The sequence below is a fragment of the Thamnophis sirtalis genome, unplaced genomic scaffold (assembly GCF_051295495.1).
Source record: "Thamnophis sirtalis isolate CommonGarterSnake01/CBP01778 unplaced genomic scaffold, rThaSir2_p1.2 scaffold_7, whole genome shotgun sequence".
Taxonomy (NCBI): Eukaryota; Metazoa; Chordata; class Lepidosauria; order Squamata; family Natricidae; genus Thamnophis; species Thamnophis sirtalis.
In genome coordinates this window covers 87,835,099-87,862,935 of record NW_028261387.1, presented here as the reverse complement: position 1 = coordinate 87,862,935, position 27,837 = coordinate 87,835,099, and the positions used below count along the sequence as shown (strand labels likewise).

General features: G+C 40.7%; 1 protein-coding gene across 3 annotated transcripts; it reads right to left on the bottom strand.

Moving 5' to 3' along the window:
- Positions 1–23: 23 nt before the first annotated feature.
- On the bottom strand, positions 24–27,837 carry LOC106554029 (ADRM1 26S proteasome ubiquitin receptor). 3 transcript variants are annotated; one of them, XM_087720560.1, is made up of 10 exons: positions 27,732–27,837; positions 24,592–24,802; positions 23,592–23,708; positions 22,640–22,763; positions 21,877–21,963; positions 18,298–18,379; positions 5,259–5,500; positions 3,497–3,654; positions 2,235–2,337; positions 24–505 (listed from the first exon to the last, which is right to left on the bottom strand). In XM_087720560.1, exons 2-10 carry the CDS (start codon positions 24,799–24,801, stop codon positions 399–401), a joined length of 1,230 nt encoding a protein of 409 aa, XP_087576686.1. In that variant the 5' UTR covers position 24,802; positions 27,732–27,837; the 3' UTR covers positions 24–398. The 3 variants fall into 3 exon arrangements, with proteins under 3 accessions (XP_087576686.1, XP_087576685.1, XP_087576684.1); XM_087720559.1 differs by lacking the exons at positions 24–505; positions 2,235–2,337; positions 3,497–3,654; positions 5,259–5,500 and adding an exon at positions 8,811–11,708; XM_087720558.1 differs by lacking the exons at positions 24–505; positions 2,235–2,337; positions 3,497–3,654; positions 5,259–5,500 and adding an exon at positions 15,530–17,707.

Genomic DNA, 27,837 nt, shown 5'->3' with positions numbered 1-27,837 from the left:
CAACACAGGAGGAGGGGAGAAGATCAGGAGCCCCTCAAATCTTTTAATGAAGGCAAGAAGTCAAATATTCCACCAAATATAGACACACCCAGGTGCAATTAGCTAAATATAAAAAATATATATAAACCAATAGATGTAGGTTAACCCTTCAAACGTAAAAGCTACAGTTTTACTGGATGCAAGATTTCATTTAGTCCAATCAAATCTTTCCTAGGGACAAGTGGTGTCTTAAGGCTAAACAGCTGCCTGGGTTATAGCAAGAAAGGGGGGGGGGAGTTATTTTCAGAAATAATTTTGGGAATGAGATCCTTTACTTGTAGATTCAATACATGGAGTCAGTTAGGGATTCTACTTAAAAGTTAATATCTAGGAGTATCATTCAGACACAATTAAGAAACCTAATCTAAACTCATGTCTTCCTCTTCATCCTTTTTTTCCTTTGCTTCTCCTTCCTTTTGGTCGGATTTGACGTTGTTCTGCATGGCTTTTGCAAACGCCTCTACGTCTAGAAAAAAAAAGACACATTATATGGGTAATCCAGTAAGAGAAAAGTAAGAAAGACAGCAGGCGGCCTTGTGTGCACATTTGAAGTGTGTAGTTGCAACACATGACTTGCAACAGCACGGAAGGTTTGCAGCAGGATAGCTGCAATTTGCAAAGTCTGTTTTTAAAGGTTAGTCCAAATGATAAATCCTTTGCATAAAATATGTTGGCCTAACATTATTTCCCTTCTAAGTCAGTTTCCAACAAGCTGGATATCACACTTTCCATTTCACTATCTTTACTAATAAAGCGTGTTTTTACTTTACTACTAAAGCATGAGAAGTTTTTTATCATTTAGACCTGTAAGTGCTGCTCCCCTTGGCATACAATCTTGACGGCATACAATTAAAACTTTAAAACTAATATTAAACAAAAGAGAAGGGAAAATGGTGTGCAACAGCCAGCCAGGTGTCTTACACTTGTCTATTTCAGACCTTGGGGGAACAATCAAGTTTTTAAAGAACATCTACAAATTTGTAGTGTCAGGATGAGCCAAAACATTTTGGGTTTTCAAGACGGAGCAGCTCTCTGGTAGCATTCTTGGTTAAAACTCTCAACTATTCAATAGTAAGGATTCAACTAATTCTCTGCAGCCATTTATAGCACAGACATAGGAAGACATAAATGATTGCGAACAAAGGTGCCAGGCTTCGAACCACCACGTCAGCAATGGACAATCCTGAATAGGATTCGCACCTCACACAGCGTCTGCCAGGACTCTTTGTATAAATGGGGCACAGCATCCTCCCCTCACTGTGACCGCGGGGTCCCATGTCCAACTGTAGATCACATTGGGATCAGCTGAGGGCATATACAAGTCCAGTATCTGATTTTTTTTAATATAAACGATGCTAAGCTTCAATGGTTAGATCAGTGGTCCATAACTTTTTGGGCACCAGGGACCGGTTCTGTGGAGAAAGGTTTTCCCGCGGACTGAATGGGATGTGCTTTCACACGGAGTCTGCATCCCGCAGATGGGGTTTCGCTTGTTTGCACGGCCCGGTTGCTGGCTTGCCATGGATTGGATTGGATCGACTTGAAGAAGTGTGGACTTCAACTCCCAGAATTCCACATGCTAGCTGGGGAATTCTGGGAGTTGAAGTCCACAGCTTATAAATTTGCCCACAGCTGGGAAACACTGGATGAGTGTGACCCAAAAAAGCCTTCCAGAAAACACAAGAGAGCAGAATGTCAGGCCTCCAGTCATTTTCCTTTTAGGCTCTTGGGCCTGCCACACATTCTCTTATTTTACTATGCTGTTTCATTAGAGGGGGAATAGTAAGGAGTAGAATGTTGTTATCAAAATAAAACATTGTTTCCTAGAAGCCCAAGGTCATTCTTTGTCTCTGCACCTCTGCACCTGTCCGGAACTAGATGGGTGGAAATGCCAGCATGGCAGAGGAAGATTGGACCATATGATGGACTTGTGGGTGTGGGGGCAAGATCATGAACTTTGAACTGGATAGAAAACCCAGGAAGCTTTCAGATTCAGGTTTTCCACAGATGTGCCAACATGTCTCTCTTAATAAATTGGAATGTTGAGGAAAGTTCTGCCTTGAACTCTGATTTAATTTTGGATGACATTTGGAACGCTGACACAGAATTCAAATCTCACGATATATTACTTCATCCTTAGAAAGATTTCCGTTCATGATTCAGCAGCTCCCAATTAGCTGGGCAAATGAACTTACCGCCTTTATTTGCTGCGTCTATGGCCTCGGCTGGTAAGCCAAATTGGCTCATCAGGGGTCCCAGCTGTCCAGAAGCCAAGGCAGCACTGAACATGCTCAACGCCTGCAAAATGAAAAAAGACCAGCTCAGCTAGACTGTAAGAAATTCTTAGATTCTGAGAAAATCAAGCTTCTTCTATCTTCAAAGAGGCAGACTACAGACGATCCTTGTTCCGAAAAGATTTAGTGATTAGGAGAAATCAAAAATCCAGCTCCCATTGGCTACATGACAACAGATGAGGGATCCTTCTCATGTGCCTGTGATACAATCTAACCAAGGTCAGGCTTCATTCATCACATTTTCTTTCTATCCTAGATTACGATGCTCTAATTTCAATGCTCTGCCTTAGAATTTCTTGGTATTTCAATTGGAGCTAAAAAAATTAGTGCTATGAGCTTCGTTGTAAACTATCCACCTGGGTGGTAGCGTGACAACTATAATTCTTTAGTTGAATTCTCACCAGTCCTGTGGATTGGTAGCTAAGCAGTGCTGGGGTAAAGTAAATCAGAATTACTGTAAATCAGTAATGAGTAAAGCAACACAGCCCCCAAATAGTTGCATACAATCAAAAAGTTCAAAATACCAGCAACGCTATACTGGTCAAAATAACACTTAAATTTCTGAATGAACGGTCTCTCATCCCCCACATCACCTTTCCCTAATCTGACCCTGTAGGCCAGGGGTCTCGAACCTTGGCAACTTTAAGACTTTGTTGGCTGAGGAACTCTGGGAGTTGAAGTCTACAAGTCTTAAAGTTGCCAAGGTTGGAGACCCCTGCTGTAGACCAGTTCCTAGAGGTAGCTTTTGACCTCTCATTTAGTGACAGTTCAACGTTACAATGGATCTCCCCAGAGCTACTTATGACTCAAGCTAACCACATTCACCTGGCCCCTTCAGCAGTCACATAATCAGTGCTTGACAACCAGCTCATCATTGCAGCACCTGAAAGTCACATAACCAAGATTTGCAACATTTTGGGTCGGTTTCCGGCAAAAAAACCCCAAACCTTTGGGAGGAAAAATGGATTTGCTTAATGATTTGTGGCATTTGTGTCACAAAAAATAACCCACTGAATACGTGATGCTTTGACTTACAACTGCAATGACTGACAGCTTTAACTCTGGGCTCAATTACAGTTGAGGACGGCCTGCACGAGGCCTTAAGGCCTTCTTATTCAACTTGGGACCAAGCTCTGCTCTTCGGCTGACGTTAAAATGGTTACCTGATGGAACTGCGGAGAGGTGAGCGTGTTTTGAATCTCCTCTGCTGTTTGCGGCAGAGATTCCCCCGAAGGAAGGTAAGGCAGCAAGCGCTCTTGGACTTCCGTGTTGGCCAGAATGGGTGCCATGATTTCCGGAGTAAGCACACTGGACAGGTCAACTGGGGAACACAATTAGGATGGCCTCTTAAGGTACACAGAATTAGCAAATATGCTACAGGTGATCACAAATCCCAAGAGTAACCTGGAAACCACCCCAATAACTATAAAAATCATGACTACATCATCCTAAATGTGCTATTTCAAGGGGGGGGGGGTCAAACTTGGGTCGTCACATGACATATCACAACTTTCCCTGTTATCGCGGGCCATGAGTTTGACACCTCTGTGCTAGTTGATTCTAACCAACCTGTTGTGGGCCGCCAGACCCAGACAAGGAGGTGGTTGGGGAAGAACTTAGGCCAGTTCTGGAGTTTGGGGAAGGCTCTGGTGGATGCTCAGAGTTGGACACAGAGATAGAGCACTGGGCCGTCCGGCATTTCCCAGGCACCGGAGAGGCAACTGCCTTTGGAGGCTGAGATGAGTGAGGAGGAACAGCTGGGGCCTGTTCGAGATACACATATGCGCAGATCAGATAGGAGAGGAGAACAATGGAGGACAATGAGCCATCTCGGGAAGCAAAACAAACATGGACGCTGACTGGCCCCTCCCTGCCTGGGGAATAAACAGGAGGAAAGGGGAGTGGTTTGGTTGTCACAGACAACTGTTTGCATTTCTAGAAAGTTTGCTTCTTGTGTGTTTCGTGCGACAAAGACTGCCTTGCCAGAATTGAGGTTTATCTATTTTTCTGTTGAATTGACTCACATTTTTAAGAGTATAAGATGCATCTTCCCCCACCTAAGAGGGTGAAAATTTGGGTGCATCTTATACATGGAATGTAGCCCTGCCCACCCACCAGCCCCCCCCCCTTTGGCTTCTGCCTCCCAGCAATTTGCCTCCTTGCAGCAAACAGCCTGTTTCAGTTTCCGCTTCATCACAGCCTGATTAGCACAAGCAGCTGATTGTCAGTTGGATCAGCCTCCCCACCATCAGCTGTTTCAGGCTGCAGGGATTGCCATTGCTATTGCTTCCACGTGCCCCATTTTTGGCCTCCGCGTGCCCAGTTTATGCCCATTCTGATCCCTGCCGCCCAGAACGGGCAGAAAATGGGACACACGGAGACCAAAAATGGGATACGGAGGTTGAAAATGGGGGCGCGGAGGGGTAATAGGCTATGGCAATCCCTGCAGCCTGAAACAGCTGATCGTCAGAAGCCGATCCAACAGACAGCTGCTTGTGCTAATCAGGCTGTGCTGAAAAGGGCTGTTGGCTGTTTGCTGCAAGGAGGCAAATTGCTGGGAGGCAGAGGCAGATTTTTTCCTCCTTGTTTTCCTCCCCAAAAGCTAGGTGCGTCTTATACGCCGAAAAATATGGTAACTCCTTGCAAGACTATTGCCTGCACTTTCTGTTGGTGAACACAGTTAATTCCCAATGTGTAAATAAAGAGGGTTTTCTTTGTGGGGAGTCTGTTTCTTGCTTCTGGGAAAGCTGGGTCAGAACATTACCAACCAACAGCTGCCTAACACTGGTTCATACTGTTGTATCTGAAGTCCAGAGGTTTTGTCTAACTCCAGGCTCGAGTAATAAAAACTGTGATGTTAGGATGGAAATTCGAGGAAAGATGCGCGTTTTGAGAGACATACCAAACGTGCAACCCTCTTTTTACCTTGCGGCCCTCCTGTTCCGGCTGGTACATTCATAGTTGCTAAGATGGTCTGAAGATCACTCAGCTGGATGGGTTGGGTAGGGCTTGTTGCTGTGCTGGTCCCGTTTCCCGAGCTCGGAGCAGGGCTAGGACTTGTGGCTGTGGCTGTAGCCGTGGCGGCTGCAGGAGCAGCAGGAGCGGGCGTTACCCGTGTGGAGGAAGTGCTGGAGGATGGTGTCACAGCGGCTGACTGGCTGCGAGAACTGAAAGATTTCAGGGGAAAAAAATTCTGCAGCTGTTATTTCTCAGCTAAAGAAGAGAAGGGGGTTAAAGAAGTGAAAAGCCCAAATTTAGGCCATCTAGTCTTCATTTGACAACTCCTTACGATGACTCCTCTTCTCAGTTTCTAACTCTTTTAACTTTTTTTTTTCTATCACAAGCACAAAATCCAGAAGTGAAATGTTCAATCACTTTGGTTTTGCCGATTAGATGTTATAGAAATGGCTAGTATATACTAAGGTGTAAAAGTCAAAAGTTGAGGCTGTAATGTTGCCATCTTCTACTGTGCTGAAAATAGTTGGAAGACAATGGGTTGTTTTTTTCCTTTTTTTTTTGGTCTGGTATGCCATATCCCTCCCCCCCCCCCGTTTTTTCTTCCTTAATTTCCTATTTCGATTTTCCTTTATATTTTATACTTTGATAAAACAGAAGTCAAACAGAAGGCAACACATAATTTCATCTTACAGCCATGAATTTAGTAGTACAATTTTGGAGAAACGGGACACAAATTTTGGTTCCTACAGATGAGAGCCGGTATTTTAAGTCACATGTTAAAAATGCTAGAAGTAGAGAAGTGACTCTTCAGTTGCAAAATACATGCTGCTAAACAAAGCATTCCACACCCAAACCCAGGTACAACTTGCAAAGAAGTCCTGATTGGTCCACAAAGAAGATGAGGACATTTAGCACACCCTTTTCCCTGGGAAATGTTAGATCATTTTCATGTCTACATCTCTAATGCCCTATCTACAAGGAAGGAGTAATGCTGGCCTATATATCTATGGAGATTCTCCGTCATCCAGGTCAAGGTTGTCCCAAAGGTGCTTTTTCAAGAGGGGATGGGACTTTGTTTTTTTCTTTGAAGTCGTCGCGCTTCCCATTCAAGAAGCTTCTTCAACTCTGGATGGTGGGGAATTCTCCAATCAGAGCTGAAGAAGCTTCTTGGATGAGAAGGAAAACATCTTCAAGGAAAAACCAGAAAGTCAAGTTGCCTCTTGAAAACAGCACCTTTAGGACAGCTGGTCTGTATAGTTAACGTAAGAGTTATTGAAATAAGTAAGAAGCACTAATATTGTTTCCAAATAAATGCAGTCCTCCACTTATAACGGGGCACTTGGCAACCAGGCTGCATTTGCGGTTGTTTGCAGTATCTCTTGGGTCACACGACTACAATTTTTGATGTTTTAGCTAAAAACTGGTATTCAGGTTTTCAGCAAAAACACCCCACAGCGAACAATGAGTTCGTTTAACGATCAGAGTGTTTGTTTAATGACTACCTCAAAAAAAGGTCATAAAATTGGATCAGTCAGACGAGGACCTGCTTTGCAACCCCAATGGGCGGGCTCCATTGCAATCGTAAATCAAAGACCAGCTGTACAAGCATAATTGTTTTTTTTAAATATATTATTTTTATTATACAATTTTCTTTGTTATATACAAAATTTCCATATCCACAATGGCAGTGTACTAACAGGGTATAATCTTTTTTAAAATACAAATAGTAAGTCTTATGCACACAATAGCTATATCTATTATTCTCAAAGTCTATTCACCATATTCTTCACTTTTCCTTATTAAACATTTTGTTATTTAATTAAACACTGTTCTTTTTTGTCTATAGTTAACATCAAGCATTATAAACATCAGATAACCATCACATTTGTAGCCATTATCGTCAAGTCTATTAATCAGTTTACTTATCGTTATTCAATATTCATTAATTACACATTTACTTCATTTTATTTACATATCATTATTCTAAATTTCTAACTTCTGTTCGCTATTTTCTAACCATTGATAAAATAATTCCCAAGTTAAAAAGGATTGTTTCCTCATCCTTAATTTTCAATGTTAATCTATCCATTTCAGCACATTCTAGTATTTTCTTTATTACATTTTCCTTTATAGGTATGTTCTGTTTGAGTTTTGTGCATATACAATTCTCGCTGCTGTTACCACTTGTAAAATTGAATATGTATTTCTTTTATTATATTTCTCCGGTAGGATACCCAACAAGAACATCTCTGGTTTTAGGTCTATTTGTTGTTTTGTCATTTCTTCTAGCCACATATTTATTTCTAACCATATTTTTTTGCAATAGGATAAGTCCACCACATATGACTGTAAGAACACGGTAACTGTTTACATTTCCAACATCTGGGAGATACGTTTTGGAACATCTTTGCCATTCTTACTGGTGGCAATGCCACCTATAAGACATTTTGTAGATATTTTTTTATAGGCTGTTGACATCATCAATTTATAGTTTCTTTCCCAGAGTTTTTGCCATTTATCTAAGTTCTATATTATATCCAAAAATTTTGGCCCATATTATCATAGTATCTTTTACTTGTTGTTCTTCCATTTTAAAACTCAATAAGCATCTATTTTTTAAATTTATCATCCGTCCCTAAAAATATCAGATGTAATTCTGAAGGTTTTTGTAAAATCCATTTATTTCTGCATCTTACTTGTACCTTGATTGTATTTGCATAAGTGGCCATCAAGCCAAATCAATTCCTTGATTTTTCAGTCCTTATTTCGATTTTAATTTCCCTTGTTCATTTAGGATATTTTTATATCTTGTAATTTTTTCCAGTTCAAGAACATTCTATTGTGGATAGCCACACAGATATTTTCATGTAATGTATGATTTTTCCCCATACTAAAAGTAGAGCATTTCTAATATGTCTTTGAAAATATGTGTATTTTATTTTTCCCATACCAATTGCAAATCATGTCTTTTTAAAGTCAAAAATTTTTGTTCCTCAAATTAACCCATTCTTTCACCCATATAAGCACTTACAACTCCCAATCAGGTAATCCAAATCCAATTTTATTCTTGCTTTTTTCCATTGTCAAATAAACTTAAAATCAATTTATTTAAATCCTCAAAAAACTTTTTTTCCTAGTTTTATTTGAATTGTTTGAAACAGAAATAACTTCAGCAAAATTTTCATTTTTATTGTAACTATTCTTCCAACCATCGACAGCTGTAGGTTTTTCCGTTTTTCCAGATTTGTTGTATTAATTTAAAATAATTATCTTCTTTAATAATTGCACTTCTCGCCACTAACCAAATTCCTAATATTTTACTTTTTTAGTTATCGGAATGCCCATTTTTTCTACCAATTCATTTTTTTTGTTTATTTGTAAGATTCTTTACCAGCATCTTAGTCTTTTCTTTGTTTATTTTTAATCCTGCTACTTCAATAAATCTTTTTTTTATTAATTTAGATCCCATTTCAGTGGTTCTTCTAGGATAAATACTACAACATCCACAAATGCCTGTAATTTGTAATTTTCTTTTTTTATTTCCATGCCTTTTATTTCTGGGTCTTGTCTGATCTTTCTAATCAAGACTTCCAAAGTTAGTATAAATAATAAGGGGGCAGAGCTATCTGTTTTTCAGAGTGTACTTCATAGTATTCCAATGTATTCAAGATGATTCTCATATTATTTTTAATTTGACTTTTGAATAAGAAACCATTCTGGTCTGGGCGTACAAATTTGTTCAAGAACTTTAGTCTCTCTACTATTGAGGTATATATTTTGTATTCTACAATTAATAATGATATTGGTCTAGTTTTTTATCTGCTGTAAATGAGTCTTCTTTTGGCATTAAGCTAATATCTGCCGATGTTTTAGGAAGATTGGCCTTAACAACATATCATTATAGATCTCCAACATTGACAAACCTAAGACATCTTGTAGATGTTTATAAAGTTCTGCCGAAAGCCCATCTAATCCAGGTATTTTATTGGTTTTTTTGCCTTTAAATTGCTTCTGTTACTTCCATCATTGTTATTCTTTCATTTAACATCGCTTTCACTGTTTCTGGTATTTTGGGTAACGCGGTCTTTTCTAAATATTGTTTTATTATACCTTCTGACACTTTTTCTTGACTGTAAAGTTTCCCTAAAGTTTCCCACAGAATTCCTGGATTATTTTCTTTTTATCTTCATTTTGATGGTGAAGGATCTGCTTCTCATCTATCAGTTTATGTATCATTTTCTTCTCTTTCTCTTTTTTTCCAGCTTGTATGCTAGCCATCTACCTGGCTTATGTGCATTTTCAACAAAGCTTTGTCTTACCATTTTAATTTTTTGTGCCATTTCTTCTTTTTCTATTACGTTTATGTTTTATTAATTCCATTTCCTTTTACACTACTTTTTTGCAAGTTTTTATAGTCTTTTCTGCGATTCTATCTTCAATTTTTTTAGTTCTTGTATTTTTTTTTGCTGTTGTTTCTTTTTCTTGTTTCTTCTTCTTACATATATTATGGCTAATCCTTGCATGTATTCTTTAACTGTGTCCCAAACATTTTGTAGTGATGTTTCTTCTTTTGTGTTTTCTTTAAAAATGAAGTTCTTTTTCCATTATTTGTATTTATTTTTATTGGCTTATGATCTGCCCATATTTTCATTTCTGTATCAACCTCTTGGATATCTGTTCTCATTTCTGGCGACATCGATATTCTGGCGATATCATATCTATGCTAGACCAAGATTGGTGTCTGTTCGAATAAAATGTATATTGGTTTTTCTTTGGATTTAACTCTCTCCATAAATCCTGTACGCCTATTTCTTGTGTCATTTCAAAAAAAGGTTTTGGAAGTGTCATTTTTTTTACTTTTTTTGCTGCACCTATAGTCTAGTTTGACATCCTCAATTGCACTGAAGTCCACTATCATACAAATGTATTCATAGTCTATTTCAATTATATTCTTATGGTGCTTTTTGTAGAATTCTTCTTGTTATTTGGTGCATATATTGCGATCAAAAGAATCTGTTTCTGATTTATTACAACCTCAACCATCAATATTCTCCCTTCTTCATCTGAATACACTTGTTTGGCTTTTACCATTTCTTTAACATATAATGTCACCCCTCTTTTCTTTAGTTGTGCTAAATATATAAAGAATATAATTTCCCACTTTGGGGGTATTCGAATAAGTTGCAATGTTGTTTTTTTAATATGCAGTTCTTGAAAACAAATTAGGTCCATTTTTATTTTTTGTAGTTTTTTTTTCCTTTTCATAGGGGAGTTCAATCCATTTATGTTAATTGATAACATCCTTATTTCTTTTTCCATCACTTAATTTATATATAGGTTTTACACTCCTAGTTGTTCTTATCTCCCTGTTCTTTTGCTCTTGCACCTTCTCATTCTATTCGTTCTCTTTTTTATTTTCACTCTCTTCTTGTTGCGAAGTCTTTTCTTTTGCTTGCATTTCTTCTTGTCTTTCACTTTCTATCTCTTCCCTGCTTTCCTGCTGTTCACTTGCAGCAAAATGATGATTAAAAAAGGCATATGCTTTATCTAGTGAATCCAGTCTAAACCTTTTGTTTTGCCAAATAACCAGAATTCCCTCTGGTATCAACCATCTAAAAATTACATTACATTTGATCAATTGTGAGGTCAGGAATTGATATTGTCTCCTTTGATCTGTTACTCTCCTAGGGACCTGTTTCAACATCACATTTTTTTTTCCTTTTATATTTCAAAGGCTCTTCTCTTGATCTTTTAAGTATTTCATCTCTCAATCTCTTTTTAGTAAATCTCACGCGTACCTCTCTTGGGAGTTTATGTCTTCTTGTGTAATTTGTATGAATTCTAAATATTTCCCCTATTTCCACTTGGACCTCTTGTTTAGTTTTCTGTAGAGCTCCAGCCAACAACTCTGTTATCACGTCCATCAGGTTTTCCCTTTTCTCTTCTTTAATATTCTGGAATCTTAGGAAGTAGGCCGCCTTTTCCATCTCCAGGACAATTACTGTCTCCTCCAGGTCTTTGTTAACTTGGGCTACTTCCTGCACTTCTTTCTCTGTTTGTTCTGGTTTGTCCTCCATTTTCTGTTCATTTTTTGCTGTCTTTTGCAGAATATTCGCCATTTTTTCATTAATCTGACGTATTTCCTCCTTCAGCTCCCTCATTTCATTTTTTATCTCCTCATGATTTTTTGCTATGGTTTCTTGAGATTTAACCAAAGCTTCTTGAATTGATTGAAGCGTCGCTTGCATGTTCTGAAGAGAGTTTGATATCTCCATACCCAACCCACTTTCTTTGGATCTTTGACTGGATGGCCTGGATGCTGCTGAAGAAGCTTCTTGGATGAGAAGCGAAACGTCTTCAGGGAAAAACCAGAAAGTCAAGTTGCCTCTTGAAAAAGGCACCTTTCGGACAGCTGGTCTATATAGTTAACACAATAATTATTGAAATAAGTAAGAAGCACTGATATTTTTCCCAAATAAATGCAGCCCTCCACTTATGACCAGTCACTTAGCAACTATTTGAAATTACGACCCCCAAAGAGGTACTTACAACCCAGTTGCAACGTTTCCCCTGTCACACCGCATTTCAGGCACTTGGCAACCAGGCTGCATTTATGGTTGCTTGCAGCATCTCTTTAGTCACACGACTACAATTTTTGATGTTTTTGCTAAAAACTGGTGTTCCAGTATTCAGCAAAAACATCCTAAAGCAAACAATGAGTTCATTTAACAATCACGGTGCTTGCTTAATGACTACCTCAAAAAAAGGTCATAAAATTGGATCAGTCACGTGAGGACCTGCTTTGCAACCATAATGGGCAGACTGCATTGCAATCGTAAACTAAGGACCAGCTGCACAAGCATAATTCTTGGGGGGGGGGGGGGCTAATATAATGAGCTATGAAAGTGCCACAGAAGGCTGACAGCTCTCAGAATTGTTATAGTCCTCCTTGGACCTCCACTGATGAACTGACAACGTCCCTTCCCATCTCACACTTGTAGGTGCAAAACTGGCACTGAAAGAACTATTTGTCCAGAGTGCCCTATAACTATAGTAACTTTAAGATGCCACAATTACAGCATGGCTCAATTGGTTCAGCTAAAGGAGATCTGATTTTGTGGCATAAAATTGCTCTACTGTGAGGCTGAGAGGTCTCAAAACATTAAAGGTAAAGATTTCCCCTAACCTAGGGGTCCCAAACTCCTGGTCTGTGTTTTTTTTTTTTTTTTTTGGTTCAAAAGTTTTATTTTCTTTTAAAAACAAACATTTCATCATTCCTCAATCAGTAAGACATCGGAGTACAATTTTTGTGTGTGTCAAAATAGTTCTAGTTTACCACCAAATTCTTGTCTAGCCTAATATATACCCCTCCCTCCCCCCTCCCCCCAACCCCCCTCCTCCTCCCCCCTGACTTCCCAGAACCCGTACACGGTATGGATTTTTAACAAACACAGTCTAAAATCTATTGAGAAAAAAGAAATAAAGAAATTAATGACATCTCTACATTGATCTTAGCTTCTTCTTGCTGAGCTAACTTTAAACAATTTAAATCATTTCTGATCTTAAGCATAGGCTAACTGGAATTTCTTGGTCCTGTATTTATTTTGTATATAGTCAATCCATTTTTTCCAGTCTCGTTTATATCTCTCATTTGAGTGATCTTTAAGATATGCCAATATTTTAGCCATCTCGGCTAAGTTTGTAACTTTCAATGTCCATTCTTGAATTGTAGGCAAGTCTTCCTTCTTCCAGTATTGCGCCACCAACAGTCTTGCTGCCGTTATTAGGTGCAGAATCAAGTTAGTCTCTACCACTGTAAAGTCGGTACATATACATAGTAAAAATAACTGAGGAGTAAACTTTATCCTTCTTTTAAAGATATTTTGCATAATCCACCATATTTTTTATGCAAAATGCCTTAACCTTTTGGCAGGTCCACCATATATGAAAATATGTAGCATCAAGAGAACCACACCTCCAACATTTAGGCTGTACATTCAGATACATAGAAGCCAGCTTTTTAGGATCTAAATGCCATCTATAGAACATCTTATAAAAATTTTCTCTCAGGTTTTGAGCTTGTGTAAATTTCACATTTCTTACCCAGATTCTTTCCCATGTATCCAACATTATTGGTTCTTCAATATTTTGAGCCCATTTTATCATACAATCTTTAACTAATTCTGTTTACGAGTCCATCTGTATTAATACATTATATATCCTCTTTATATGCATTAAGCTTTGATCTCTTATTTGTTTAAACAAATTATCCTCAACTTGGATAAAACCAATTTTTTGATCTATTTTCCACCTAGCCTGTAATTGCCCCTACTGGAACCATGTTTGAACTACCTTCTCCTCTTTTAATACCTCTAATGATTTTAATTGTAATACTCCCCTTTCCGAGGTAAGAAGCTGTCTGTAAGTAATTCTATCCTGTTTTTGTGCTATATTCATATTTTCAATTGCGTGTCTAGGAATTGCCCACATGGGTATCTTGTCATTTAATTTATATTGGTATTTTTTCAGACCCGCAGTAAAACATTTCTTAAAATATGACTTTTAAAATTCTTATCCAATTTTTTGTTGAATAACAGGTAAGCATGCCAACCATATACCAGATCGTGTCCCTCAATATTCAATATTCTATCATTGGTTAAATGAGTCCAATCACTAATTACAGATAATGCCACTGCATCATAATATAGTTTTAAATTAGGTAGTTTCAATCCTCCCCTCTCACGTACATCTTGCATTATTTTCATCTTTACCCTCGGCTTCTTTCCTGCCCATACAAATTTGTTGATACCCTTCTGCCATTCTAAAAGATTCGCATCTTTTTAAAGTATAGGTAACATTTTGAAAAGAAATAAAAATTTTGGTAAAATGTTCATTTTCACTGCCGCTATCCTACCCAGCAAAGATAAGTGCAATTTCTCCCATTTTTTCATCTCCGTCTGTATACTATGCCAAAGGGGTTCATAATTATGGTTATATAATTTCCCATTTGAAGTTAAAATGTTAACTCCAAGATATTTGACTTTTTTAACTACCTCACATCCTAGCATCACTCCTAATTCTTCCTTTTGTTTAGTATTCATATTTATAGCTAGTATATTTGTTTTTCGTAAATTTATTTTAAAGCCAGACACTTGACCATATTGATTAATCGTATTCATTAAGACCATACTGGATTCCTGCGGTTGTTCCAATATTATGACCAAATCATCCGCAAAAGCGTGGACTCTATATTCTTGCTGCCTAATCTTGATCCCTTTTAAACCATCCAAGCCCCGTATTTTATTCAACAGTACTTCCAAAGTTATAATAAACAATAATGGGGACAAAGGACAGCCCTGCCTTGTACCTTTTCCAATTTGAAGAGAGTCTGTTAAACTTCCATTGACTATGATTTGTGCTGTTTGCTGTTGGTATATTGCTTTAATTGACTGTAAAAAATTATCTCAGAATAAGACATACAGAAATTGCCAGTTAACTCGATCAAAGGCCTTCTCAGCATCCAAAAATATAAACGCAGCAGGGATCTGGTTGTTCTTTCCCAAATATTCTAATGCATTAATAATTAATCTGACATTACTTTTCATCTGTCTCCCCTGTATAAAACCTGTTTGGTCCGTGTGTATCAATTGTTGAATAACCAACATTAAACTATTTGCTAATATTTTAGTACAAATTTTATAATCTACATTCAGTAATGAAATAGGTCTATAATTTTTAGGTTGAGTAGTATCTTGATCTTCTTTGGGTATCAAAGATATAAACACTGTCTTCCAAGATGGGGGCACTTTACCTTCCGTTTGAATCTTATTAAATAATTCTCTAAGAGGTTCTACCATTTCTAACTGTAAGTTTTTATAGTAAACCGCTGTCAAACCATCTGTACCTGGTGCTTTCCCTGACTTTAATTGCTTAATTACCTGCAAGATTTCCCCTAAGGTTATTGGTTGATTCAATTTTTGCCTGTGCTCTTCTCTAACTGAGGGTATTTTCTCTTTATCTAAATATTTGTCTATATCTAAACCATTAATTTTATCCCCTTTATACAATTCTGTAAAAAATTCCCGAAAGGCCTTTTGAATCTCTTCCTGTTGAAACATCTCCTTCCCTCTGTAAATCAGTTTAGATATATTTCGAGTTTTCCTTTTTTTCCTAATCTGATAAGCTAACCATCTGCCAGGTTTGTTTGCATTACAAAAAGTATTGTTTTGCATATAATAAGTTAGTGGCTACCTGGTCAGAGATCAACATGTCAAATTGAGATTTTAATATGTTAATAGCTTCCTTAACCTTTGTATCGTCTGGGTTCATTGTTAACTCCAACTCTTTTCTCTTAATTTCCTCTTCCAGTTCTGTTTGTTTTAACCCTTGTTTATTTCTATGTGTTTTATTTATATTCATCAGCACTCCTCTCATATACGCTTTGCTTGCATCCCATACGAATTCCATAGATGTACCCTTATTCATATTCAAAACATTCAGATAGTAATTTTTTACAATCATTAATATACTTTTCATATCTAAATAAGTTTTCATTCAATCTCCAAGACCTTCTTGCCTGCACTACCCTTCCCAACTCCATCCAAACTGGGTTATGATCCGAAAGGACCCTAGCCGCAATCTTTGTCTTCTTGACCCTAGAAAGCAAATCATTAGTGGTTAGTATAAAATCAATCCTTGAAAGGGATTGATGCTTGGGTAAGGTTTGGGTAACTTTGCTCGCATCTTAGTATTTAGGCGGGAAGTCTTCTTATCTCTCTTAGTGTCTATCACTCCATTCCAGTCACCCAATAGTATACAGGAACTATAGTCCCACTGTACTAATTTAGCGTGAAGATTTCTATAGAATCTATCTTGCTGTTGATTGGGAGCATAAATTCCCAAAAGTAATGTCTTTTTCCCTTCTAGGATTAAGTCTAAAGCAATATATCTTCTGAAGGAGTCTGCTTCTATTAATTCAGCTTTCATATCTTTTCTTAAGTATACAACTATACCATTCTTCTTTTCCATGGCGGAAGCTGCAAAATGTTGACCAAATTTTGAGTTAATCAAATATTTTTGATCAGTTGACTTGATATGAGTTTCTTGCAAACAAATTGTATCATTCTTAAACTGTTTGAGATAATGAAATATTTTCATCCTCTTCTGTGGAGAATTCAGTCCGTTGACATTCCATGTTAAAATCTTAGTTGTCATCTTTGGTTGGCTGAAGCATTTTTAGAGCTTCCTGCATGGCCTGTTTAACCTTAGGTCTAGCTCCTCCCACTGCTTCCAGACTTGTTATTATAGTTCCTTGATCGATGGCCGGTGGTTGTTGAGACTGTTGCTTTTTAGCTTGTTTCTCCATTCGTCTAGTAGTCATGTGGCTAGGTCTTTGTTCCATAACACCTTGCACTTCTGGAAAAGAGAAATGCTCCATCTTGTCTGGTGGTTGTGTAGTTTGCTGTCTATCCTGTCCTTCTTGTGGTCTTTCTCCAGGTCCAGATGGTGCAGGGTATCCGGCCTTCAATATATTATAATAAAAATCTCGAGCTTTCCATACAGAGTTGAGGTGATATCTTTGCTTATCAAATGTAAATATAATGCCAAATGGTGCATCCCATCTATACTGTATCTGACGATTTCTGAGTTCTTCGTCCAAAAAAGCGTAGTCTCTCCTGGCTCTTAACATTTGAGGTGGTATCTCTTTCAAAACAATCAGGTCTTGACCGCCAATTTGAAGCTTAGTGTTATAAGACGCTTGTAGTACCATATTTCTAAGCTCTCTTGTAGTAAAATATATAACGATGTCTCGAGGAAGCTGCTTCTGCTTTGCCAGACAAGAATTAACGCGGTAAGCTTTGTCGATTTGCCAGTCAAGGTTGGTCCCTGGTCTTCCCATCAGGCAGTCAAAAGCTTCCGATAGGATCTGTTTCAGATTCTCCTGTTTCTCCTCACGCAGCCCCCTTACTCTTAATGCAAACTCCATTTGTCGGTACTGTATCATAATTTCTTTTTCAGCATTTTCCACTTCTTGTTCCACCACCTCTGTTTTCAATGTAAAGTTGGTATTGGCATCATTAAGAACCTCTAGAGTATCTTCCATTCCAGAAGTATGTTCTGTCAATACAGTTACAAGTCTCAGCATTTCATCTCTAATTTTAACAACCTTAGCGTCGATTTTCTCATACAGCTCCTGTTTAAGTCCTTTTATTTCACTTTTGATTTCTTCTTTCATTTCTTTTATTTCCTCTTTTCTCTCCTCTCTATTATCTCTAAACATATCTTCCATTTTAATTGTCAGTGCATCAATAGCCTCGCTTAGTTTGCTCAGGAAAAATTCTTTCGTTAACACATCCCCAGCAGGGGGCGTAGGAAGCGGAGGCTGCAGCCTTGTGCCAGGCACTGGGGATGTGCCCCTGGGAATAGAGGGTGACGGTTTCAGATTAGGATTTGGTTTTGAGGCCATTCCAAAATTTATCTTCAAGCAGTTAATAAAACTCTACTGGCTGACTGTGCAGCTATAGGAAGAGACGCTGAATTTCTCCCTTTGTTTTGAAATTTGAGGCTTGGCAAAGCTTTACCAAGGATTTCATAAAATAAGCATTGTAACAAGACAGTTCAGCAGATTCATCACCATTTAAATTCCAGATAAGCAAGATTAATGAGAGAAAGGAAGTCTTGTAAAAATGAAACTAATTAAAAAGTTTCTGCTGGCCGATTGTGAGGCAGGGTCTGGTCTGTGTTCTGTGGCATGCTAGAAACCAGGCCACACAAACAAGCGAAGCCCCATCCATGGGATGCAGGCAGCATGTGAATCTCCTTCCTCCCCGCCACTCTGGTCCACTGAAAAACCTTTCTCCATAAGACTGGTCCCTGGTGCCCAAAAGGTTGGGGGCTACTGCCCTAACTACTCATGTCCAACTCTAGGGGGCAGTATAATGAAATTAACTTCTATCCCTACCTTAATATTTAAAAGGAAATTTAAATAGTAAGTTAAACTTCTTACCTGGAAGAAGAGCTGCTCGTTGGAGGCCCCCCACTGCCCAACAGACTAGCCAGACCAGGACCTGTAAGAGCACCAAGTCCACCTATTGGCACAATTAACAATAAGGTTTTTTAAAAAAAAGTCATTTCTTAGAAAAAGTTTATCAAAACATGTATTTGGAAAAGTTTATTCTCTCGCGAGAGGCCAAATTTTGCATTCCAACACTGTAAAACTGTTATCAGTGAGAGGACCTCTCAATCTTGCTGCGAACTCTCAAAAGGAATGACCGAAATAATGCCTGTGTACCATGTCTTCCACAAATTTCATATATCAAACCAATCTTGAATCAAACGAAATTCCAAAATTTCTAGACCATACATTCAGATCCACAAACGTTGGAAATTAGTTGCAGAACTTTCAGGGCAAAGGTTCACAATTGTTACCATCTTTAGAAAACTATGTCCTACTGTGGAACCCTAAACAACAGTAAGTAAAAAAAGGAAGCACATTGGCCATGTGAGCAATTATTAAAGGAACTTCTCACTTAATTACTTGACATTCTGAGCCCCAAATCAAGGCCTCGGAAGGATTATAACATCAAATGATTATTTATTATTTTTTTTTATTATTAAGTTTATTTATATGCCGCCCTTTTCCCTGGGGGGACTCAGGGTGGCTTACAACTTAAAAAGGGGGGGGGGGAACAAACTTTTAACATATAGAACAATACATCATTAAAACACAACATTCATACCATTCGGGCGGGTTGCGATCTTTAGCCCCAGGCCTGACAGGAAAGCCAGTTTTTAAGGGCTGTGCGGAAGGTCTGGAGGGTGGTGAGGGTACGAATCTCCACCGGGAGATCGTTCCATAGGGTCGGAGCTGCCACCGAGAAGGCTCTCCTCCGCGTGGTTGCCAGTCGACATTGACCGGCGGATGGAACTCGGAGGAGGCCTAATCGGTGAGATCTAATTGGTCGAATGGAGGTGATTGGCAGTAGGCGGTCTCTCAAGTACCCAGATCCACTACCATGGAGGGCTTTATGGGTGGCAAGTAGCACCTTGAAGCGTATCCAGAGATCGACAGGTAGCCAGTGCAGCTCGCGGAGGATAGGTGTTACGTGGGTGAAGCGATGTGCACCCACAATCGCTTGCGTGGACTAGCTGAAGTCGCCGAATACTCCTCAAGGGCAGCCCCATGTAGAGCACATTGCAGTACTCCAGCCTAGAGGTCACACGGGCACGAGTGACTGTTGTGAGAGCCTCCCGGTTCAGGTAGGGGCGCAACTGGTGCACCAGGCAAACCTGGGCAAATGCCCCCCTGGTCACAGCTGACAAATGGTGTTCGAAAGTCAGCTGTGGGTCCAGGAGGACTCCCAAGTTGCGGACCATGTTTGAGGGGTGTAATGTTTGACCCCCCAGCCTGAGCGATGGAATACTTGCCAAATTGGCGGGAGGGAAACACAACAGCCACTCGGTCTTATCCGGGTTGAGCACAAGTTTGTTAGCCCTCATCCAGTCCCTAACAGCTTCAAGTCCCTGGTTCATCACGTCCACCGCTTCATTGAGTTGGCACGGGGCGGACAGATACAGCTGGGTATCGTCCGCATACTGGTGGTATTTTATCCCGTGCCGCCGAATGATCTCGCCCAGCGGTTTCATGTAGATGTTGAAAAGTAGGGGAGACAGGACCGAACCCTGCGGCACCCCATATGTAAGGGGCCTAGGGTTCGATCTTTGCCCCCCAACTAACACCGACTGCGACCTGTCCGAGAGGTAAGAGGAGAACCACTGCAAAACAGTGCCTCCCACCCGCACCTCTCGCAGTCGTCGCAGAAGGATACCATGGTCGATGGTATCGAAAGCCGCTGAGAGGTCAAGGAGAACTAGGATGGAGGCATGGCCTCCATCCCTGGCTCTCCAGAGATCATCGGTCAATGCGACCAAAGCGGTTTCTGTGCTGTAGCCAGGCCTGAAGCCGGACTGGAATGGGTCAAGATAGCTAGCTTCCTCCAAGGCCCGCTGGAGCTGAAAGGCCACCACCTTCTCAACAACCTTCCCAACAAAGGGGAGGTTGGAGACTGGATGGTAATTGTTAAGGACGGCTGGATCCAGAGATGGTTTCTTCAGGAGGGGTCTCACCACCGCCCCGAAGGGAGGCGGCAGCAACCGCCTGGATCCAGCCCCGTGCCACCTCCCTGCTGTTAACAACCAGCCAGGAGGGGCACGGGTCCAGTACACATGTGGAGGCACTCACAGCTCTCATGGCCTTGTCCACATCCCCAGGGGCAACATCCTGAAACTCAACCCAGCGATGGTCTACCAGATTATCCCCTTGTGCCTCGGCTGGACCTGCAGGATTGGAGTCCAACTCCGACCGAAACCGAGCAACTTTGTCCGCCAAGAACTGGACGTACTCTTCAGCCCTACCCTGCAAGGGGTCCCCTGTATCCCTCCTATTTAGGAGGGAACGGGTTATCCTAAACAGGGCGGCTGGGTGCGACTCGGCGGAGGCAATCAAGGTGGCAATGTAAGATCTTTTTGCCGTCCTAATTGCCCTGATGTAATCCTTGACGCATGATGTTAGAAGTGCTCGGCTCGATTCGGATCTGTTGGACCTCCACAAGTGCTCTAGGCGTCTCTTCCGGCGCTTCCTCTCCTGGAGTTCCTCGGTGAACCAAGGAGGCCTCCTGGATCCACAGCCTCAGAGCGGCCGTAGTGGCGCAATCCGGTCAAGAGACCCCGTTGCTGCCGAGTTCCAGGCTGCAACCAGGGTCTCCACCGGACTGTGGGCGAGAGTATCAGGAATAACCCCAAGCTCCGTCTGGAACCTCAAGGGGTCCATAAGTCGCCTGGGGCGGAACCATCTGGTCGGTTCCTCCTCCCTACAGCGGAGGTTTGGCCTCTGAAAGTCAAGCCTCAGTAGGCAAAGATCTACTCCTTCCTAAAGCATCTCTAGGTACACCTCTCCCAAAGTATCACACTATCCAAACATGCTTACTGAGGATCTCATGCCACACTGAGGCAAGTGAATGAAAGAAAGGGAAGGGGAAGGGGAGAAAAGGAAAGAGAAGGAATGAAAGGAAAGAGAAAAGGAAAAGGAAAGGGGGAAGGGGATGAGAGGCGAGGAGAGGAAAGGAAAGAGTTCTTCTTTGTCTTGATCTATTAGTTTTGATTAACATGGAAATATTTGGAAGCACCATTCTTAGCTCTTTCATATACTAGAAAGCAACAGAACAATTCTACCTGCATTCATGCAATAGGAGGAGTTTGGCATCAATTCAGTGGTTGGCAAAAGGTCTTGCTGGTTGACCAACCAATGAAGAAAACAAAACGATTTAAACCAGGCCTATCAAACTGGCGGCCCATGGGCTGGATGAGTCATGCGCAGGCCACACCCATACCAACTCCACAAAGGCAAAAAAGTCACGATATGTCACGATACGTCAGGTGAAACGATTGAGTTTTGGCACCTGTAGTTTATACTAATGCCCCTGCATCCCACACCAACATTCACAAATCAGGGGACTTTGGTTTAAGTATATTCTCATCAGGGGAAAGATAGGCATTTTCTCACATAAATATCATGAAAGCACTTTACCAAGTCCTCCTAAGCCCGTTGGTCCAATCAACTGCATCAGCTGGTTATGACTCATGTTTCCCAGAAGACTTTGCAAGCCACCCTCACCTAAAAAAATTAATAAGACAAAATATTTTTAATCGTGCAACTAAATGCCACACAATAGAAACTCCTTAACAGAATGAAAGTTTTGGTGCTACTTTAACAAATATACCCAAAAATGCATTTTAACACTTTCCTTTCAGAACATTTTCCTACAATCCATAATCCATTCGAAAAATGGTTGCAGGAACTGGGTATGGCTACTCTACAGAAAAGGAGGACTAGGGGTGACATGATAGCAGTCTTCCAGTATTTGAGGGGTTTCCACAAAGAGGAGGGGGGTCAACCTATTTTCCAAAGCACCAGAAGGCAAGACAAGAAGCAATGGATGAAAAATAATCAAGAAGAGAAGCAACCTGGAATTAAGGAGAACCTTCCTAACAGTGAGGACAATTAACCAGTGGAACTGCTGGCCTCCAGAAGTTGTAGGTGCTTCATCACTGGAGGTTCAAGCTCCAAGGTCCTTCCAGCTCTATTCTGATTGATTGATTGAACTGCAGATGCTGCCTAATCTAAAAGTATATATGCTACTATCAAAGCACGGGTTTTTACTATTTTATATGTGATTTTGATGTTTAGCCAGCATCGAAGATTTTCTAACCGGATTTAAAAGAATTCCTTAAAGAACCAGAACTAAATGACTAATCCTGAGCAGAAAGAGCTTCTTGGAAAAGGCTCCTACCTCCAAGGGCAGAAAGTTCATGGCCCCCACTTCCACTGCCTCCTAGAGCTCCAGGCATGGGTGGATTGTTGAGGTACTCATTCACCTTACGACAATGCTCTTCATCTTTCTCCGTCTTAGGTTCCTGGAAGAAAGGAAGGAAGGAAGGAAGGAAGGAAGGAAGGGAGGGGAAAAAACATTTTCTTCAGGACAGATGAGTAATTCTAAACATCTTAGCTTTCTCAATAGAAGAGGTCCTCAATTTATGCCCAATTAGCCACCATTCGAGGTTACAATGGACACTCCCCTGTGTTTCCCCACAAATAAGAACCTGTCTTATATTTTTTTGTCACCAAAAAAGGCACCAGGTTCTTTTTTGGGGGCGGGAGGGTGAAATGTCATCCACTGACTCACCTCACTTGTGCAAGTCACCCCCAGCCTCTTTTTCACTTCAGGAACCTCTTAATCCAACAAGGGCAGGAAGGCTTTCCTGAAGGCCTCTGCAGCCGATAACAGAACTCCAGATCAATCCAGAGCTCTGTTATCAGCTACAGAGGCCTTCAGGAAAGCCCTCCAGGCTGCAGAAGAACTGGGCCGAGGGGTGCAAGGCCTGGCTGCAACTGTCTGAAGGTAAGTATAGGGCAGCTCCACTCCTCCCCCATCCCCAACCTAGCTTAATTTTACCCGTGCACCATGGAGTGGGTGGGGTCTTAATTAGGGTTTATTTTGGGGGTAGAGCTTATATTGGGTGCATGGGTAAAAATCAAGTTAGGACTTACTTCCTGAGTAGGTCATATTTTCGGGAAAACATGGTATGACCTCGATCCAAAGTTGTGGTGGCTAACTCTTCCCTATCAATTTCATGATTGCTCTCTCTCAAAATCTTCTCTAGATGCACTGGCGTTCTACTGTACAGAACCACACTAAACTTCCCGGAGAAGCGCAGGACACAGAGACTGAGGAACTCGCAAACCTGCATCCAGAAGAACAGTCTCTTGGATCCAGCCTTGAACTTCAACACATAGACACGGCCAGTAGTACACTGAGACACCCTCTTAAATTCACAGTCATCGGGAAATATGATCAAGTCCTAAAAAAACAAAGGCAGGATCTAAATACTTACATAATCTATCAATGCTGATCAACAACTAACTTCTCAATCTACAATAAGGGAAAAAGAAAACTTCATGTTCGATTGCTCCCTTGCAAGGTACCATTCCAATTATCCGGGGGGGGGGGGGGGGGGAGAAATCAAATCTTCTAGATCAAATGTTCTCTCATTCCCATCTATTGTCCAGGCAAGAAATTTGGGGATTAAAAGATGCCTGGAAAACCACAAACCAATTCCCTTTCTTGAAGGTTCATTTTCAAAGAAGAGAAAAATTATGGATAGTGACTCAATATGCTTCATGAGAAAAAAACAGGATGCTCCAGGGGAAAGCAGAAAACATAATTTGTACACAATTTGAATTATATGTTTATCGGCATGGTTTTCGAGAAAGAGCTGCAGAAGCTAGATGCACAATGAAAGTAAATAAATACTTGCCTCTATGCAGAAAGAGGTAATTCTACATAGATTCACATATTCTATATTTATTCTGTTTCTTGCTAAAATAGGAGCACGAGAGAAAAGGGGGCTAAACTATGTCACCCCAAAGCATGTAACTTAATTTCTTATTATAAGTGAGAGCCAGCTTGGTCTAGTGGTTAAGGTGCTGGCCTAGAAACCAGGAGATGGTGAGCTCTTAGGCATGAAAAGCCGGCTCGGTGACTTTGGACTAGTCACTTTTCTCTCCGTCCAACCCATCTCACAGGGATGTTATGGTGGGGAAAATAGGAAAAGTTGCCGTGAGTTACTTAGAGGTGGGGTGAAACTCTAATAAATAAAAAAGCATAGGAGCATTCTATTTTAGCTATCAATGGGCAAACATGCTATAAATCTATGTATCCAATGGCTGGAGTGTTCCACTTACATCCTCCACGTTCCCAGATGTCCTGTCTTTCCAACAGAAGTGAATGAGGGAATCATCCGTTTGCTGTATGTAGACAAGGCCCTTCCTCTTATCAGGGGTGACCGTGCTGCTTTTCAAAGACATCTTTCCTGCACGGAACTCGACCAGGTATTTGCTTGATGAGCCCCGAGAGCCGGGCACCAAGGTTGGGAATAAAGCACCAGAAGACATCCTGGAAAGAGATAAGAATTCATCACGAACGCTTCAGTCCTGGCAATCACGTTTCCAGAAAAGTAATATAGATACATTCAACTTTGGCAGCTGGCACAGCACCAAATCTGACCCCCTAATTCAATCCTCTCTACATGCCTATGACATCTTCGAAGAAAAACAACAAGAAAGTCCAGTTGCCTCTTGAAAAAGCACTTTTGGGACAACAATGACCTGGATGGCTGAGAATCTCCACAGACATCTAGCTATGCACTTTCTCTTCAAATGGCGTGAGAGTAGGAACGAATTTCCATGAGAAAAAATTGCAGACTTACAGGGACCATTTGCACTTCAGTTTGAGATGCAGACAACACAGACTCTTCCCCAACAGCTTGTGCCTGTGTTCAACAGTGAAGGGACACAGGGCATAAGCATCCTGCAGACAGCACAGCTCCACAACACACTGCCCCTTTTAGCAGTTCCAGGAAGACACCAAACCCATTTGCACTACTCAGGTGACCCTGAGGACACAGACGAATGTCCAAGTAGCCTCAACAACTCTCTAAAAGAATGCAAATAACCTGCAAGGAATATAAACCCTTCCATTCCCCACCACCCGGTCAGAGGTGAAGAAGCTTTTTGGATGAGAAGCGAAATGTCTTCAAAGCAAAACAAAGTTCAGTTGCCCCTTGAAAAAGCATATTTGGGACAACCAGGACCTGAATGATTGAGAATCTCCATAGACACCTCCCTATGATGCTATTGTTGTTAAGCAATTTCCCACTTGGGTTGCACCAATTACAGTATTAGTTTTATCTGAATTTGGGGTATTCTCTTGCAAAAATATGGATAATGAAGAACACAGTTCCAACCTCTGAAGTAGCTATGCTATTATAATTTTCATTAATTCTTGCGTGCCAAAAGAAATTGGTTTCTTTTTTTCTCTTTAGAACTAGTAATCTGCCTCTTCACATTCAATTCCAGTACCAAATCTTCAATGTAGAAAAACAATGCAGACAAATGTTAAAAAAAGTAGAGTCCAGAGTCAGGTGCTATTTCAGAAATGTTTGATGCAGATTTCATGGAAGATTTATACATTATTAAAACAGAGAAACTGCCAAATGAAACAGCACAAAAGCCCAACAATCTACTACAGCTAGATTTTTGAGATTAGTGGTTAATTTTCAAAAAAAGTATTGAAACCAAGGAAAGAATGACTATCACTTTCCTCATCAGATAATCACACATCCCTGTGGCCAAAAATAAAACCTGATCAACATAAAAAGGGACGCCTACCTTTAAAAAGTCATTTTTTTTGTTATCAATTTCTTATTCCTTTCTCCAATATCTTTTAGACTGTGTTTGATAAAAATCTATACCGTGTACGGGTTCTGGGAAGTCGGGGGGGGGGGGGAAGGTTGTTGGGGGTTGGGTGGGGGGGAGGGATATATATCAGGTTTGATGAGACCTCTTAGATTTTAATGTAATTTGTCCCCACATGTATACTGTTTTTTTCTTATATTTTCATAACTATTATTATTACTATTTTTTCTTTAAAACTAGGATATGTTAAGCATATTGACATGTAGCGGAAATACACCAATGAGAGGAGGAGTGGGAAACAGAAGGGAGAAGAAAGATGGGAAGAGAAGGATAGGAGAGAGGGTAAGCGGGGAAGATGAGAAGGATAAGGAGGAGTGGATTGTAGAGAGAGAGGAGCAGTGGAAAGGGAGGGGAAGTAGAGTAGGAAAGGATGATGGAGGGAAGATAGAAAGTTGGAGGGTGGTAGAAGAAAGAGGTGTATGGAAAGCAGAAGAGCTATAATGGGTTTCTATTTTTCTGGGCATTGTTGACAAGAGGAACTGATGTAATTATTATTTAATACTATATGATACGGGCTATGTATAGTATACATGTGAGTGTGTGTTATGAAAATGGAAATAAAAAATATTCATTAAAAAAGTCATTTTTTAAAAAGTATATTAATTACTTGATAGCATTTTAGTAACTATATTGGGAGTCCAGCAAAATAAAAATGTTATTGCCAAAAGCACATTTCTTCAAAAAAGCTCAAGTGCAAATGAATTTGACTTGAGAGAAGCAACCTAGAAATAAGGAGAAATTTCCTCAATGGAATATCTTGTCTCCAGAAGTTGTGGGTCTCCAACATTGGAGGTTTCTAAGAAGAGATTGGAAAGCCATTTGTTCGAAATGGTATAGGGCCGTGATGGCGGACCTATGGTACCCATACCACACCTGGCACGCAGCCATCGGGCATGCAAGCCGTCGCTCATCTCAGCTCCACCGGACATGCGTGCGTGCCTCTTGCCAGCCAGCTGGTTTTTGGGCCTCTGCCGCGCATGCACAGGATGCCCACTCTAAAGTTACACATGGGATTCTGAGATAAGGAAGGAACATGTTTCCCTAACAATAACCAGATATTTTAGAATAGAATAGAGTAACAGAGTTGGAAGGGACCTTGGAGGTCATCTAGTCCAACCCCCTGCTTAGGCAGGAAGCCCTATACCACTTCAGACAAATGGTTATCCAATCTCTTCTTTAAAACTTCCAGTGTTGGGAGCATTTACAACTTCTGGAGACAAGTCGTTCCACTGGTTAATTGTTCTAACTGTGAGGAAATTTCTCCTTAGTTTTGGGTTTCTTCTCTCCTTGGTTCCCGAGCCCCCCCAATCCATTGCTTTCTTGTCCTTTGGTGCTTTGGAGGTTAACAACAACACCCCCTTCTTTATGGAAGCTCCTCATATACTGGAATACTTCTTCAGCCCAACCTTTCTAAAACCGCCCCTGTAAGCCTCACCTGGGTGCTGGACTACAATTCCCATCATCCCCAACCCCCGTTCGGACTTGAAAGGGTGCGTTTGAGCGGTTGAGAAAGGCTACCCTCACCCACAACTTTTCTGGGCGCTCCCGCCGAGCCCGCCTACGGTTACCTGTCGCCTCACTTGGGCCTCCCGCCGCTCGCTTCTCTTCCCCTCAAAAAGCTTCGACGGTCTCTTCCGGCTCCCCTCAGCAGCTCTTCTAGTCACACCGGAAGCC